The sequence below is a fragment of the Hypoxylon trugodes genome (genome assembly GCF_022578975.1).
Source record: "Hypoxylon trugodes strain CBS 135444 unplaced genomic scaffold F4822scaffold_1, whole genome shotgun sequence".
NCBI classification, from domain to species: Eukaryota; Fungi; Ascomycota; class Sordariomycetes; order Xylariales; family Hypoxylaceae; genus Hypoxylon; species Hypoxylon trugodes.
In genome coordinates, this window is record NW_026250016.1 from 3,208,639 (window position 1) to 3,224,194 (window position 15,556).

Genomic DNA, 15,556 nt, shown 5'->3' on the forward strand with positions numbered 1-15,556 from the left:
AACCCTTCGGAGTTATTCTATATGCCTTAAGTTACTCAAAACTCAAACAACTATCTGCCTGGTGTATACGATATATCCCAATAGTCTTAAAGATGCCGGTAGACACCTTTTCGCTCGCCGGGAAGTCTGCCATCATCACTGGTAGCGGTCGAGAAAACGGAATTGGAGCCGCTATTGCTAGGACATTAGCACGTAATGGTGCCTCTGTGGTGATCAATTATGTGTCCGATAGCACGAGGCCACGGGCAGAAGCAACGGCCCAATCTATCCGTGACGAGTTTGGTGTGAAGGTGGCGTTGATCCAAGCCGACATCTCAACTCCGGAAGGCGCCCAGGGACTTGTCAGTGAGACGTTAGAAAAGCTAGGGGTGGATCATATCGATATACTCGGTAGGTTGCGAGGTCTTGTCAAGCCCATTAATTTAAAGTAGATATCTAATGGCGATAGTCAACAATGCGGGGGGTGGACCGGTTCAGTCTATCAGAGACACCAGTCTCGAAACCCTCCAAAAGGAGTTCGCGACCAACGTGTTTGGGACAGTGTTTATGACCCAAGCAGTTGTAGAGCTGGGAAAGATGCCACGCGGAGGCCGAATAATCAATATAGGCAGCATAGCCCCAAAGATGAATCCGCCTCTGCTAGCTGTTTATGCCGCAACAAAGGGGGCTCAGAATAGTCTTACTGTAACGTGGGCCGCTGAGGTAGGATTATCTCCAAATCGACACAGAAGGGAATTTCCTAGATTAAAGACGACGCTGATATCTCAATAGCTTGGCCGTGGCCACGGCATAACGGTCAATACGATAGCTCCTGGTCCCGTCACTACCGATATCAACAAAGATTGCCCAGAGGTGATGATACCTATGGCGGAACAACAGCGGGGAGACAGTCGCTTTGGCGTGCCGCAGGATATTGCTGATGCGGTGCTCTTAATCGTATCGGAAAAGAGTCATTGGATAACAGCGCAAGTTATTCATGTGGATTCTGGGGTGGTAGTCGGGGGTTGAGATTTTATTCGTAATCGATATAAAAGCGTATGCTATGATAACATGGAGTGTTGTTTCTCCCTATAATTCGATTCTGTAAAGGTGTTGTTGCCTTTTATGCTACCCTCCCGTATAAATTATTCACAACCTGAACTCGAGTAGCCAGATGGCGTTGCCTTCTTTTGCTTACATTTAGTTGCCGAAGTCTTCAGAATGCATTTCAAGTTGAGGATCCACAGGTATTTCCTCCTCAAGTCGCTGCATCAAATAGCAGTTAAGCTCACGGCAGAGAGAATCCGACTTCCCCTGATCAATGGCATCTATCCAGATAATGCCACGAGCTATGTCAATGGCTTGGTTACCACTTTGCAGACCCATGGATCCCATTATCTCGAGTATGGTTATTACATGCCAGGCTCGGTTCGGGCTCTCTTCCTGCATAGCGCTTATTATGTGAGCCCAGAGGTTCAACTCGGGCACCACGCTCCAGTTTACCAACGGCAGTTGCGAGATCTGCCGAAATGCGTCGAGATGCCTTTCCATCTCATACGCCCCGGCGCCCATGCGTATTTTGATAGCGGCAAGGAAAACAAGTGCAGCGCGCCGGAAAGCTTCCCTTGCTGCTGTACCACAGTAATCGATGGACGATGTGTCTTCGGGAAGTGGTCTCCCCTCCAGGCATAGAATCTCGTGGAAAGCCGGGCCCAGAAGTCTTGCCAATGTTACGTCATCTTGCCAGAATTTGGGGTCTTCGGAACGGCGGTTGATATAATTGGCGACGGAAGCCGTCGCTTTCATGGCATTCTGGATATCGCCTAGAGCGGGGCAGTTCCCATCCCAAGACCGTAGCAGTTGCTCTAGGTATTGAGCATCGTTACCAGTATTGACTTCTCTTATGAAACCTCTGGGAACGTCGAAGCGTGGCTTGACATTGAAATATGTTGCCCCCGCTAAATCGAGCCTACCGAATCACGTTTAGAGGGTCATCGCTTTCTATCCCTATAGAGAATCAACTTACCAGGAAACCATCATCCTCAAGAACGGACTGCTGAGATTTTCTATGCCGCCCTTCTTGTCGATGAGGCGTTGAAGTCCTTCCATATGAACACAATATCGGTCAAAATTCCCGACCGAGGACTATGGCAAGTCTTAGTATGGTTACGCACAAATATTGGGTATCCCGGCCTTTTAAGGGGGGTAAAGGAACATACATCGTGGCAGACAAATCCAGTGACAGCAACGACAAGGCCTTCGGTATCGCTGTCGTCAGGGGTTTGGAGTCTCTCTGTAATAGATGCCAGAGAAAGCGTATACCACTTCATAGCATCAACACTCGAAATGTATTCGGGTTTCTTCAGTTTCTTCGTCTCCGCGTCCATACCACGGTATAATGCCGCATTGGCCAGGGTGATATTCCAAGCAGCGGCATCTGATAACCCCATCGATAACCATAAAAATCGAAATGGTCTATATACAGAATGTGCTTCATTGACCACTGGTGTCACCGTTAGATTTTCATACTGCCAAGGCTTCCGGGGGGGGGGGGGGGAGTATCCTTACTAAATCGGACTAAATTCAGCCGTTCTTCATCCATCCCAGCTGGATATGATGGTCTGTGTAGATCAGCATCCATCCTAGGACTCGGAAGTGCTACGGCTTTTGATGAACTGCTCGCTTCCGCTTCATCTCCATTCTCAGATGAGGGTGAACTATCTTCTCCGAGGATAACTTCACCACGCTTCTTTGGTCGTGACTTTCGGCGCGCTTTACCGATATCCTTCATAACATGACGGCGAATTTTAGTGGAGTGTCGCTTTACTTCACTAGGACTGCCGACATTTACGAATTCGAAGTTCGTCATGTTTTATCGTGAGGGTGGGAAAATGAGGGTTGAGAAACGTGGTTATTAGTTTGTGAGTCTTGGGCTTGAGGTCTGTGAAAACCCCAATGTTCAAAGCGAAGAATTATGAGTATTATATCCTGTAAGTAAGTACCTGAATCAAAATCTCACTCAGATGCCTATCTCTTGTGGTTCGCAACCTCAGCCCATCTCATCAAATTTGATCGACCCAGACGATGAGATCCGAGGCAAATCAAATCAAATATTACCCTGTATCTATTCCCTATTTGGTGGAGGCATCGCCGGGTCCGAAAGAGGCACAGATGGCTTACTCATCGGACAGCAGTCAGACTTCGTATTAGCTATTCGGAGCCTATCCTATAGGGGTTAGGTAATCTTCCAGGGGTGGCTGACAAATATTTGTGCAGCTTGAGATAAGAATAAACTTCGATTCCCGGGATTTTGAAATGGAATTATATACCTATCATCTTCCAATTCAAACCAATCTTGAGCAAGAACCCTACTAATCACTTACAGAACATGATGTAATAGAGTTAAGGAAGCATGAAAAATACTATAATTTGCATCGGAAATAGGCTATAGCAGAGATTACTTGCTTCGTTGAGTCTGGAGCTTGTCAATGACTGCGAGTTGACAATTGATGTTGTATTTCTTAGGAATAAAAGTGGCGATCTCCGACTGCCAACTAAGACTATACCCTCAGCATACTACCCAAGCACTTCTTCATTATTACAATACACCTTACGTAAAGATCTAGTTTAAACTCATTTATTTCTTTCACATACTATGCGGGGTATAGCAATACTTTCTTCTTCACCACGAAGCAGCAGCCGTTACATTTTTGTAACTTTAAAAACTCCTAACTCATACAAAAAACCATTCGTTCATCATAACCCGATCTCGTACGTCCTTAAGACAGATATGAGTATACTATATGCACCCTTTCCTCCAACATGTCTCATACACCAAGAGCAGCATTGAAAGCATCAGCCGCAGCCTGTCCCTGCAGCGAATTCGCCGCCTGCGCACCCTCCTCGCACTGAGAGACCGTCGCATCCGCGGCACCGCACTTGCTAGCCAATTGACTGCAAATGAAATCCGTGATAACAGCAGGCTTGAGCGCAGAACCGTGGTTAAAGTCCGCAGTGTTAACAGGCGCAAACGCATCCTCATCGCCACGGTCCTGTTGTTGACCGAATGAGATAGCAGGCGATCCGCAGTCACCGGTGTCGGCAGCAGCACGGCGCTTCTTCGCGTTCTGGGCTACGCATTGTTGTTGTTGCGCATCACAGTCTGAGACTGAGATAGACGCATCTGCACCGCTATTGGCAGCGTTAGCGCAAGCGTTCTTCTGGACATCGCAGGCCCTCTGGATGGCAGCTCCTTGGTTTAGAAATTGAGCACCGTTGACGGAGAAGGGCTTATCGGCCGTCGAGCTAACTACGGGTACAGGGGCGGAACCGACGCTGCCGGTGAAAGCGTTTACGTTGACGCCAGCGGTGGAGGTAGCACCTCCGTTAGCGTTTCCGGCGTTGGCATTGTTGTTGGAGTTGCTGGCTGTGCCGTTGTTGGCGGCGCCTGCGTTGTTGTTGTTATCGGCGGCACCATCATCTTCGCATGCTACTTCTCGTTAGTATGAGGAGCTAAGGACTGGGCTAAAGAAATAAGTGAAATTGACTTACCATCATCAGCTGAGTCGTCAGCATTGTTGGCATTTCCAGCATTGGCATTACCGCCCGCCGAAGCGACAGCAGCATCAATTTCATCCGCAGTGGCGTCTTCGACGAGGAGATTCTGAGAGAAGATGCAACCCTCGGCGTCATCTTCGGTGTCGCAAGTGTTACCGGCACCGGTCTGATCACCGATTTCACCAGGGGCGAAGGTACCCGACTGGAGGGCGAGTTGAGGATCGGCGCCAACCGACGCAAGCTGAACAGCTAGGTCAAGAGTGATCTGCTTGTTCAGCGCAGCAGCGCCATCGGAAGCAGGGTCCTGGTGCTGCTGGAGAGCAGCAATTTCGGGGTTCTTAGCGGTTTCCGACTCGCAAAGAGCGGAAGCTAGGCCGACTGAACCGGTGTTCCTCTCGAGGGCACGGAAAATCAGAGCATTGGCCATGCCATCGACATCATTTGCTGCCTTAGCATTGGTGAAAGCCTGGTCGGCAACTCGTTGTTGCAAGCAGTCCAAGTCCTGAACAAGGCCTGCACCTTGAGCAGCAGCGGCATTGCCGAGTAGAGCGAAGACAGGGTCTTGAACTTGGTCAACGTTGTTTAGGTTCAAGGCCTCACCAACACCGGTGAGAAACTTGTTGTGTGAGTGCTCCTCTGCTATGGTATTAGTAAACTTGATCTTATTTCATGATCCCGGAGACTTACGAGGAACCTCGCGCCTGAACTTGGCGGATGCGCCAACAGCGGGGCGGGTCTTCCTGAACAATTTCACGGCATCGGGACGGGCGGCGGCCACGCCCAAAAGAGCCAACAAAGCAGCACTAGTCTCGACCTTCATATTGTCGGTTCTTGAAAGTAAACGATTGTTCGTGACTCGTAACGGAGTGATCGTATAATGGTATAAAGTTGAAATGAGGCACAGCCTAATAGTAAAGAGCGAATAGAAATAGATAGTTCCCAGAACTAGAAAGAACGTAACAGGGTGAGAAGAAGATGCTGTCGTTGGATGAGAAAGAAGGGAATGGGAATAACGACATCGTCTGGGGCAGCTATGTCTCACTATATATACAGCATTGAACATGAGGATTGTATGGACGCCAAGCAAAAGCCCATGTCAATGCCTATACCTTGATGAAGCTTTAGTGTATTACGGTAGGCATCGTAGCATGCCGGGCGGCCTGCCTCCTGTCACCAAGACATGTCTAGACTAACCAGTCTCACCAGAAGTTGCTATACCCGCCCCGTTTTTTTCCTCATTAGACCCCGGCCCCGTAGATCTAATCGTCCCAAGATGAGATGTTGGACTGGAGAAGAAACACCCTCATCCTAATCTAGGATGGTCTACTTGTAGGGTCGACATCGGCTCGAGTAGAAGCCGGAGTGAAATGGCAGCTCAAGGATTGAGATAAAATGCCGTGCATCTGGCTTTAGACATGAATGATCAGATCTAGGATGTTGTCGTCCTTGCGCGGCGTTAGGTCCGCTGAGCCGCTCATGGTATGAGCAGGCGACTGTTAATCCAAGCCGATCAATGGCCTCGTCATCAGCTCATCGGTTGCGGATGACATTTTCTAGGGAAATTTCCTATTTTGGACAGTCAATTGATGGTGTCTGTGTCAAGCCAGCAAATGCCTAGGAGTCAAGTGGATACCAGCTCCGCGCAATAGCGCTCATTTTCAGTTTCGAGACCGTTGAAGTTGGGATGAGACCGACTATCCAACCTGAAGTGTCTCAAGGTGGTCGAGCCGCTTCCGGGGTGTTGTCAGGGGTTATGATAGGCCGGTTCACACGCTATTGTCCCCTCTATAACCCCTGGCGCCATTCGTATTCCAGGGCTTGACTCCCACTGTAATGTTCTCCCGACAATGTCTGAATAGCAATATGTCGGAACCCTGCTTTTTTTTTTCCTCATCCCAGTTCTTCTCGGAACCCAGACATCTCGTGGTTGTCAAGGACGCATTACAGGGAACTCTTTAAGTCCAATTTTTACAGTTGAAGACCACTTCCTTTTTGAAAAGAGATCTGGAGAAGATTAACTCTGGGTTGTAAAGTGATAGACTAGGAATTTCAGATGACCCAGCTCTCATCACAGGCCTAATCTGTGTGTACCTATAATACGATGTTATATTCTTAGCGTGCTCGCATTCTATCAAGCCATATTAGGCATATCTCAAGATCGAGGACAGATACGATACCCTTAATGATCTCACGATTCGTGGGGCATACCACTATTAAGCGTCTATGTAGTTCGGAAGAACTCCTGTGACGGCGCCAAGTTGGTTGCCGCCCGGCATTGATGTCCTCCCGGGTTCGGGAAATCTTATGATGCAGAATATGGTTCCATCTATAGGACCAGAGACATCAAAGATACAACTCAAGGAATAATCTCTTGGGTCGCCTAATCCTATTTTTGATCGCATAATGAGACTGCCGTCTGCTTTGACGTGCGACATGTAGACAGCGCATATGAAGTTCGTCCGACCATCCCGTCAAGACCGACTGATTGCCTCTTGGAGTCTCATCCGAACCAGTTTCATAGTTTTTATATAGATAATATATAATTTCACTCTTTTGGTTAACGATCATCTTTGTATACTACCGTATTTTTGTTATTCCTAATACTGCAAATGACATAGTAAGATTTTCTCCAGATTCTACTCCATACATGCTCCAATTTTATCGACTATCACTCCCGTGTCGCTACTCTTATAGTTTCTTGTGATATGTTATGATTTATGATTGATCGATATCATAAAAGCAGCGATTGACTTCAATGATAAGCATGCCGCATTCCCTACAGGCCCGTTCCGTGTATGAATTATACTCTTCGTCTCATTTTTCTGAATGAAGGCCATCTCTCGTTCTCTTTCCCCCTTATATACCCCAACGTAATCGTCAACGATCGTTCCGATGTTGTGGCGAATACTGTATTGAATTCCGTCGCACATTGCACATAGGTAGGCTAGATATGATCTCGGTTAGTTTCGACATAAAAAATATACCACCTAGCAAGAAGCACAAGCAAGAATTAGGAGTATTGATGCATTTTAAACTTGACAAGTCTTAATGTATTTTGTACAAATTGGCAACGCCAGAGGAAACTTCTAAAGAATGCCGTGGAACCTCACGAGTCTTGTCATTACGTCTGTCTATCCTTGCCGTCCAGCTCGACGATTTGTGAAATGGAAAGACCACGGCCCGCCAGTCTAGTGGTGGTAGTTGGGGGGGGATAAAAAATTGTACAAGTAGTAGCTCGCTTCTTTTTTAACCGATAATCAACTTATCTTCCTCGGGGAACTCGTACGTGGGAATCTCGAGGTTGAGAGGAGCAGGTCCTTTCCTTATACGTCCGGAGATATCGTAGTGAGAACCGTGGCAGGGGCAGAACCAACCGCCGAAATCTCCCGCCTCGCCGATAGGGACACAACCTAAATGTGTGCAGACACCTATATTACGTTAATTTCTCTTCTAACAGACCAAGCCATACATACGGAATATCAATGATTCAGTATATATATCGGTGAACAACAGGAATAATCGTACCCAACATGACCAGCCATTCGGGCTTCTGAACACGGTCCTCATCGGCCTGAGGATCTCGTAATGACGAAACCTGAACCGAGTTCGCCTCGCCAATCTCCTCTTCTGTACGGTGTCGGATGAACACCGGCTTTCCTCTCCACTTGATGATGACGTTCTTGCCTTCGGGGATCGCGTTAAGGTCGACCTCAACCTTGGCCATGGCCAAAACATCGGCGGACGCGGACATGTTCTTTAGGAATTCTATATCATAGATATCAATATCAGTCATATGCGATTAACCCATACTTCTCGAGGGCGATAGATATCCGAATAATCCAACTATAATCCTCCAAAATAATGCAATGCGCAACATACCTTGCACAGTCGACTTAGCACCCGCAGCAGTAATAGCACCCATCGTTCCCACCATAAAATACTGAAAAAGCAGATTCGTGTTCGAGCTGCCCTTATTAAAGTAATGTCCAAAGTCAGGAATATTGGTAGACTTCGACTCGCCCTTGAAGGGGCTCGAGTAGGAACCGGCGTCGCTTCGCTGAACGGATGTGGTAGAAATGGCGCGGGCGGCGTTGACACGGCAGCAGGATCTCGAGACTCCTCGCGCGAGAGCGCGGGAGGCGATTGTGAGAGGCGCCATGGCGTTGTGGTGGATCAATTGGGGGTTGACGGCAATGTTGGTATCAGGTATTGTGAGGTCTTTTTTTTGCTGGTCCTGGGCAATTGAAATCGAAAGACTTCGGTAATGTTTCTAAGCTAAACTGCGAATGGGTGCATTAGGTAATGCGATGTGATTGGCCTTAGGCAAGAAAAATTCAAGAGCTATGAAATTGGTGTTTAACGATTGGTCAAATTCCTGTCAGGTCAACCCGATATTATTGATGAGTCAGCAAGCTAGCTCGTGTCATGTGACCTTAACTCTAACTCTTGATGTTCAGTGACGTCGCATCAATGGAAGATGGGAAACGATACTTTAGTACTTCTTACACGCTTATGTAACATTTAAAGATTCAATATAGACAATAGGAGATCACTACGTCACATCTCAGCAAACATTGATTTCTGACTTATTAATTGAAATTTTTTAAGACTTTATATTTTATTCTTGATCTCATTTATTGCTATCGTGCCCGTTTTACCCTTAGTATCGAGGGATATACACCAATACTCCCGCCATTCGCAATCAAAAACCGAGATTTGCAAACGCCTTTAATGCATTCGTTTCAACTCCTCGACAAGTGTTCGCATAGCCTCAACATCTGGGCCTAACCCTTCGCAGATTTCCTCTTGCGTCTTCTCATCTATGTCGAGGAACCGCTCAATAAACTCTCCATCAATGAAACGGAACGGCCCGTCCGATTCGCGTTCTTCGTTTTTGAAGGATCGGTATCTAGAAAAGAATATTTTTCCGGTCGTTTCCACTACCTCGGCTATTTTGGCTTGGAATCGGATTAAAAGGTCCTGATATTGTGGTGAAATAAGTCCGAATACGTAGACACCTCCTTCAACCTATAAGACTAGTCGTTAGTCACAATGTTTCGTTTACGTCAATGATGTTAAATAACTTACCGTGCCAAGGAATGCCTGTGGCAAGATGATGGCATTTATGCTAGTATCGAGCTTCACCTTTCGAATCTTATTCACCGTTTCTCCTAAATTGAATTCACTCGTGACTTCCATCCGGCGCCGATCCTCAATAGTGACCCCTGCCAGATTTCTCCTTAAAACAATTAAATTGCCTTGCGCGTCCGATTCGAGCCATGACTCCTCGCCCACATAGCAGACTGAGGTAGCCCAGGAGGACTGGTAATGTCTCGAGACTTCAACAAGCTTAGCCCCCGCACCTTCGGTAGGCGGAACATACTCGACCAGGGCCATCGACTTCATAAGGTCAGCTACTGCAATAATATTACCCTCAATTGCTAAGTCCGTAGGATACGTAGAAGGCCGGTATGATACAATCTTTTCGATGTCCGCAGAGGTTGATGATGTCTCGTTGTAGGAGTATACAACAACCGTTTTTGTTAGAGCTGCAACGATTTTGTCGCCCATGATTCCAAGGCATCTACAAGCCCCCTTCAAGTTCCGACTGTCAATTAGATAAGGTGATCGTTCGCCGTCGATCCCAAGGACTAAGATTCGTCCTCTAATAGAATTCGCCGGCGCACCATCTTGCTCATCATTGAGGTAGGATGTCCCGACTAAGAATCTCTCGGCTGGAATTCCATATGCATCCGGAAGTTCAGCTCGAATCACCGTTTCGATAAGTTCCGTTCGTGGTGAGCTTTCGAGAGCAAATGGCTTCCCAAGCTGTTTGAATATGGTTTCATCCACCAGTCGGAACGAACTAGTGATTATCTCTTCGTTATTCCTTATTTCTCTCTTGATACATCCCAAACCGAAAGTTCGTTCGTGACGAGAATACGCTATACGGCGAATGGTTTCTCCCATTTGTAGGGATTGTACGTGTGTTCTGCGTTCGGTATCTATCGTAGATATCTTCAACTCTCTCTCCGTTGCAACCACGATAGAATCGGGGAAGGCTTCGGCATCAAAATGAGATACACAAGTCGCATCATCTGCCGTGACCGCCGAGTAAACAACCCGACCCTCGGCTCCATAAACTAGGCTAGGATGCTCGCTACAAGCGAACAAATTATAAATTCCATCGGCTCGAGGGATTAGCTGTAATCTTGCTTGTCGTGTCCCTAAGACAATGCTCTTTCGCCCAGATAGGGAAAAGTCGTCCTTCGATACGTTGAAGGTAATCACGAAACCATCGTCCATGGTCACGAATAGTGTCGGGCCCGCAAGAGATGGGGGGAGTACCTGTGCAAGCGCAATATCCCGAGGTATAGAAGCGTTATTGTCTTTTCTTCGTAGGGTTTCTCCTTGGATAGACTGAAGAGTTTTCAAGTCAATTATGGAGACAGTGCCCGATTTCCAAAAACCAACTATGCCAATAGTGGGATATTCTGGAGGCAAGTGGACACAAGCAACCTGGTCTTTTTCCTCGAGATCGTTATGCTCCACTTGAACCAAGTCTTCTTGAATTTGCATCGATATGAGGATTTTTCCGTCGACAGCGACCAGTACCCGCTCATCATTCGCCGACACATCGGTAATTTGTCCACTGGCAGGTTTCCAAGTTGATACAACAACACTGCCCTCGAGGTCGACGAGTATCATACTGCTTTTCGTGACTTGGATAAGTCGGCCATTTGGTAGGTTTCGAGCCAACAATGTCTGCTCGTCAAATATCATCCCCCCGAATGATTCAACCTCTTTGATTTCGCCTTTAGGAGAGAACGTAAATATTCGAGTTTCTATCAGAAATGAGACGACCAATATGTCGGTCTTGGATGCTCCGTGGGATCTTAGGGAGAATAAGGCTCTAACATTATCCATGTCCGCAAGAATTCCGATGTCATCCAGCCCAACACCACTCCGTACACTCCTCAAGCTTCCGTCCTTGAAAATGCCACTGCCTGCGACGATTCGTGCTTGACCAGAGGAGTATTCATTAGTTGTTTGATCCTCCCCTTCGCGATTTCCCATATCCATGATGTTGAGATCCATTATTGGCGCAATGTTGTTCAAGGTCTGAATCAATTGTGGCGGGTACTTGGCGATTGGGTCGACCTTAAAGACCTGCGAATCGCCATAAGCCGATCCAACAAATAATATATTACACCCCATGTACACAAGACTAGAAGCCCTCGAGGTTTGTCCTAACTTAGTCATTCGTAAACCATTGATCACGGCGCCGTCAAGGAGGATCTCGAGTATCCATAGATTCCCGTAATCGTCCCCGAGGAAGTAATGTGAGACGTCATATTCAGTCCAGGTAACGAATATGGTCGGTTCTTCAAGTGCAGTCTCAACACTCTGCTTAGCAGCGTCATCATAGTACAACAGCCGCGTCTCTCCGACAACGATCAAACCTCCTAGCTGAGCTCGCGCAGTAGAAGCGTTCCGTATAATGTAACGTTTCTGGTCTTCTTCACCTCTCCCAACCGGTATTATTATATTGGCGCCGGGATCTTGAATATCCAACTGATCAACTCGATCCCGGATTTCGAATCGGGATACTTCTGTATTTTTATCGTCGGTCGTTAAGCGGTATGTGACAAGTTCGGAGTCGGGGACATCGGTTCGAGATTGGTGTAAGAAGGCGATCTTCGGGTGGCCAGTTTCAACATGTAAGAAAGCCGCACCTTTGATGAAAAGCTCGGAGACTCGTATTTGGTCCATCCAATGTAGATTATTCCTCTTGCTCTTGACCGTGTGCATGCGCAACACATTCACGACTCCCTCCCAGAGGAAGACAGCCATGAACCGTCCAGTCGGATCAACGATACATAGATCCTGGCTTAGAGCATCTCGCATGTGTTTTTCGTGTAGGTCGAAGAAAGAGTCGACTGTTTCCAGCTTTTTATCTGTGGCATTCCACCCAAATGTGAAGTAATGGAATCTGTCGGTTCCGACGAAGACTAACTCCGTATCGGCATCTCGAGGTCGTAGTTTCTGTAGTATAGAAATGGTGCCGTTAACAACTTTCGTATCAGTATGAACTACACTTCCGTTTATGTCGAGCTTCCATATTTCTAGGCGATTAGTCTTGCTGTGAGGTGTTAATTCTATGTCCTCTCTATTGTTTACGCCGTCATGGACTTGTAAGCTTGCTAGAACTTACGCAAGAATCAAACATGGATCCTTCTCTTCAGGAAACAAATTGGCACGTATTGCGTGTCGAACGCTGTTGGGCCGGTGGATAGGCGCTACGTAAGCCATATTTTGAGCTTCGCATGGTTCAAGAGAGGTGAAATGTTGCAAGATCCGGTCTGCACGGCGAGAAAGAGATGGGAGTTTTAATAAATTAAGTGTAAGAGATGATGCGAAAGACCCGGCGATAAGAATTACGCGGGGATTAGCACCAGATTAGCGCTATTGATAAAGCTAGCACGCCGCAGCGAGTCCACCCTGCCCCGCCTTTATGTAGGTAGATGCTGTAAACTAACCCCCCTGTATGTGACTTCCTCCAGGGCTATTAACGAAATGTCAGACCCCGCTGTACCTACCTCCTTCAAAAGAGTTCAATAAATAAAATAAAATACACAAAACCGCCTACAAAACCCAATGCGAGAAGTTACAACCGATTGACGTTAAGCTTGAATATAATGGATATTACCTGTTTAATATCGGGATCCTTTTTGTCTTACTTGAGTATTTGTTATATTTATAACACTGGGAAGATTGTATATTTTCTACGACATATGTTGGACTCGAGCAATCTGAACAATCATCAAAATCTACGTTGCGTCAACTCTATAGCTGTACAAAAGCCACCAACTTCAATAATAACAGAAACAGGACCAAGTTGATACGGCTGGTTATCTAGAAAATTGTCCAAGCACCTATTGTGGTATTGGAATTATTCTTGATGATTATTTCATTGATTCCTTGATTGTATTCTAGAGCTAATTAAGCTTCGGTGACATATGGGTATGTCTCTACCTAGGTACTAATTTGGTAGGTAATTATAGGTACACACAGCACTCCTTAGGTATTCCATAGGTGTCGTTCCCCAGTGAGCAGCGCCTGTAACCCCACAGATTTAGGTGCCGAAAATCGTATTATCTAGTTGAACCCACCATAATCTTTGCTTAGCGCAAATGAAGAGCTCCCTATTTCTCCCAAAACATATACTTGTACAACCTCCTGATGGAATATTAATATTTTCTTCCTAGTATAAGGCAGAACGTTGAAGGTTTGTTAGGACCAGAGATAATGGGTATCGACTTACCAAACACTTCGATGAGCCCAATTGATGTTCCCACTGGATTCCAAATCTCGACACCGTCCCCACACGCAGCAAAAACGTTTCCAGAGGAGTCGCAGAGTACTGATGTCGGCACTCCCTCTTTAACATAAGCGAAAACGCGCCGATTTATTAGGAATGGAGCTCCAGATCTATAGGCGACATCGAAGGCATAAATGGTAGCAGAGCTATGATTTAAATTAACGACGGCAAACCTCTAAATTCAAGAGAAGTGTATGGAGCATACCTTGAAGTATCCGTATTCCCACCATTAGGACGAGCAGCACCCGTGTCAGTGACATACAACGTGTTGCCGTCCGGGCCTAATGCTATCCCCATAGGCCTACTAAACCCGTCCGCAACAGCACGTAGATCTCTCGTCGCGGGGTCATATCGGTACACTTGGTTTGGCAATTTCGGCTTCGGTCTGATTTCTTGTTCGAAACCAATAGAAGCATCCGTGAACCACAAGGCGCCATGCTGATCCTCAACGACGCTTTGTATCGAATTGAATGGTTTTTGGAAGTAGGCAGTTAGGATGGGCGTTGGAGGTTTTCCCCACGGCATATACCATAGACCGCCAGAATTAGGAGTTAGTGCACCCTGAGAACAAAAAAGTATACCATCTCTATAGCGACATGCACCAGCAGGCATAGGCATTGAAGAAGGGGGGCGTAACTTCATCCACTCAACCTCAGGGATGTAATCTCCAAGTACACCGCGATCTCGTTGGAGTAGTATTTTGGATATCAGGATTGCTGGCAACGCCGAACTGCTGGTTGATTGAAGGAGGTCCGACATAGCATAGAGCTCGTCTTTCTCTGGTAGATATACGCAACCCTTATAAAAGAATGGATTTTTCGATGAATCGTCTGAAGTGAGTAGAAGGGAGTACTTTAGCGTTGGGTCCGTGATGTTTTGAGGTCCTAATTGGTACTGTTTGACAACGATTTTGTTTGGTCCTGGATGTGGCTCACTATTATGGGTAGCTTAGCATCTCTTGATAGAACCGAGTGGTAGAAAGGGTCACTAACTCGCCTGATTCAAATCCTATATGGATATTTACATTCTATGGGTATTGATTAGTATCGGCCTAAGTTATTGTCCCATTATGCTCAGGACAGCTTACTTGGATCGATGTTGTTCGCAATTCGATGCCCGTCCTCTTTATGGTTGTCATGTTGATGGTGTTTTAGCTCCCTAGAATCACGAATTGTGACACCAGCCCGTTTGAAAGAAGAAAAATCCAAGCTGACTATTACTAATAATTAAAGACCTGAATCGATTTAAGTTTACTGTACGGTTGTTCCTGCTTTTGTAAGTTTGATTGTGAATAGTTTCAATGGTTTACCAGATCTAACCTTCCCAGTATATGCATATATGCATAATGCCAGATATTCGATATACGCATATGATTTAGAACTTCCAAGGTTCCAAATTTTCATCTTTTATAAGACGGCAAATGTTGTACTTACGTTGTTGAAAAGAAGCATACATGTATGTCATATCATGAACTTTAACTCCAAGTTCTGCTCGAAGTAGCTCGGTCGACAGACTTATTGTCAATGTAAACATCTGCGTTTACGAACAGACCAATTATAGTTGTTGTACACCCAATCCTAGAGCTCTCGACCCTACACACCGAAGTATTGCAACCCGGAGATACCGTGATAATATAGT

General features: G+C 46.3%; 6 protein-coding genes across 6 annotated transcripts; 1 reads left to right on the forward strand and 5 right to left on the reverse strand.

Annotated features, from left to right (window-relative positions):
- Positions 1–92: 92 nt before the first annotated feature.
- On the forward strand, positions 93–1,008 carry F4822DRAFT_424468 (putative short-chain dehydrogenase; the record flags this gene model as incomplete). Its single annotated transcript, XM_051460152.1, has 3 exons — positions 93–390; positions 449–702; positions 772–1,008. The coding sequence occupies 3 exons, from the start codon at positions 93–95 to the stop codon at positions 1,006–1,008; spliced, it is 789 nt and encodes a 262-aa protein (XP_051319785.1).
- Positions 806–3,327, reverse strand: F4822DRAFT_33595 (uncharacterized protein). The gene is made up of 4 exons (XM_051455739.1): positions 2,548–3,327; positions 2,199–2,482; positions 2,006–2,124; positions 806–1,948 (listed from the first exon to the last, which is right to left on the reverse strand). The coding sequence occupies exons 1-4, from the start codon at positions 2,846–2,848 to the stop codon at positions 1,180–1,182; spliced, it is 1,473 nt and encodes a 490-aa protein (XP_051319786.1). The 5' UTR covers positions 2,849–3,327; the 3' UTR covers positions 806–1,179.
- Positions 3,328–3,806: 479 nt separating this feature from the next.
- Positions 3,807–5,356, reverse strand: F4822DRAFT_424470 (uncharacterized protein; the record flags this gene model as incomplete). Its single annotated transcript, XM_051460153.1, has 3 exons — positions 3,807–4,468; positions 4,531–5,172; positions 5,224–5,356. The coding sequence occupies 3 exons, from the start codon at positions 5,354–5,356 to the stop codon at positions 3,807–3,809; spliced, it is 1,437 nt and encodes a 478-aa protein (XP_051319787.1).
- Positions 5,357–7,147: 1,791 nt separating this feature from the next.
- Positions 7,148–8,856, reverse strand: F4822DRAFT_386763 (ubiquinol-cytochrome c reductase iron-sulfur subunit, mitochondrial). Its single transcript, XM_051456740.1, has 3 exons — positions 8,416–8,856; positions 8,062–8,301; positions 7,148–7,964 (listed from the first exon to the last, which is right to left on the reverse strand). Exons 1-3 carry the CDS (start codon positions 8,693–8,695, stop codon positions 7,783–7,785), a joined length of 702 nt encoding a protein of 233 aa, XP_051319788.1. The 5' UTR covers positions 8,696–8,856; the 3' UTR covers positions 7,148–7,782.
- A 226-nt stretch (positions 8,857–9,082) lies between these two features.
- On the reverse strand, positions 9,083–12,955 carry F4822DRAFT_386764 (mono-functional DNA-alkylating methyl methanesulfonate N-term-domain-containing protein). The gene is made up of 3 exons (XM_051456741.1): positions 12,752–12,955; positions 9,625–12,679; positions 9,083–9,564 (listed from the first exon to the last, which is right to left on the reverse strand). Exons 1-3 carry the CDS (start codon positions 12,847–12,849, stop codon positions 9,265–9,267), a joined length of 3,453 nt encoding a protein of 1,150 aa, XP_051319789.1. The 5' UTR covers positions 12,850–12,955; the 3' UTR covers positions 9,083–9,264.
- A 184-nt stretch (positions 12,956–13,139) lies between these two features.
- On the reverse strand, positions 13,140–15,028 carry F4822DRAFT_386765 (uncharacterized protein). Its single transcript, XM_051456742.1, has 4 exons — positions 14,911–15,028; positions 14,124–14,852; positions 13,862–14,064; positions 13,140–13,776 (listed from the first exon to the last, which is right to left on the reverse strand). Exons 2-4 carry the CDS (start codon positions 14,675–14,677, stop codon positions 13,673–13,675), a joined length of 861 nt encoding a protein of 286 aa, XP_051319790.1. The 5' UTR covers positions 14,678–14,852; positions 14,911–15,028; the 3' UTR covers positions 13,140–13,672.
- Between the last annotated feature and the right edge of the window lie 528 nt (positions 15,029–15,556).

What these genes read in the sequence shown, in the direction of transcription:
- F4822DRAFT_386763 (XM_051456740.1), bottom strand. Translation starts at nt 8,695, where the DNA reads ATGGCGCCTCTCACAATCGCCTCCCGCGCTCTCGCGCGAGGAGTCTCG. An exon ending in TGCTAAGTCGACTGTGCAAG is followed by an intron (nt 8,302 to 8,415) that starts GTATGTTGCGCA and finishes TCTATGATATAG; the next exon opens with AATTCCTAAAGAACATGTCC. An exon ending in CGAATGGCTGGTCATGTTGG is followed by an intron (nt 7,965 to 8,061) that starts GTACGATTATTC and finishes AACGTAATATAG; the next exon opens with GTGTCTGCACACATTTAGGT.
- F4822DRAFT_386765 (XM_051456742.1), bottom strand. Translation starts at nt 14,677, where the DNA reads ATGTCGGACCTCCTTCAATCAACCAGCAGTTCGGCGTTGCCAGCAATC. An exon ending in GGGAATACGGATACTTCAAG is followed by an intron (nt 14,065 to 14,123) that starts GTATGCTCCATA and finishes TTTAAATCATAG; the next exon opens with CTCTGCTACCATTTATGCCT. An exon ending in TGGGCTCATCGAAGTGTTTG is followed by an intron (nt 13,777 to 13,861) that starts GTAAGTCGATAC and finishes ATATTCCATCAG; the next exon opens with GAGGTTGTACAAGTATATGT.
- F4822DRAFT_33595 (XM_051455739.1), bottom strand. Translation starts at nt 2,848, where the DNA reads ATGACGAACTTCGAATTCGTAAATGTCGGCAGTCCTAGTGAAGTAAAG. An exon ending in GCTGAATTTAGTCCGATTTA is followed by an intron (nt 2,483 to 2,547) that starts GTAAGGATACTC and finishes CGGTGACACCAG; the next exon opens with TGGTCAATGAAGCACATTCT. An exon ending in CTGGATTTGTCTGCCACGAT is followed by an intron (nt 2,125 to 2,198) that starts GTATGTTCCTTT and finishes GACTTGCCATAG; the next exon opens with TCCTCGGTCGGGAATTTTGA.
- F4822DRAFT_386764 (XM_051456741.1), bottom strand. Translation starts at nt 12,849, where the DNA reads ATGGCTTACGTAGCGCCTATCCACCGGCCCAACAGCGTTCGACACGCA. An exon ending in GATCCATGTTTGATTCTTGC is followed by an intron (nt 12,680 to 12,751) that starts GTAAGTTCTAGC and finishes AACACCTCACAG; the next exon opens with CAAGACTAATCGCCTAGAAA. An exon ending in CACAGGCATTCCTTGGCACG is followed by an intron (nt 9,565 to 9,624) that starts GTAAGTTATTTA and finishes CTAGTCTTATAG; the next exon opens with GTTGAAGGAGGTGTCTACGT.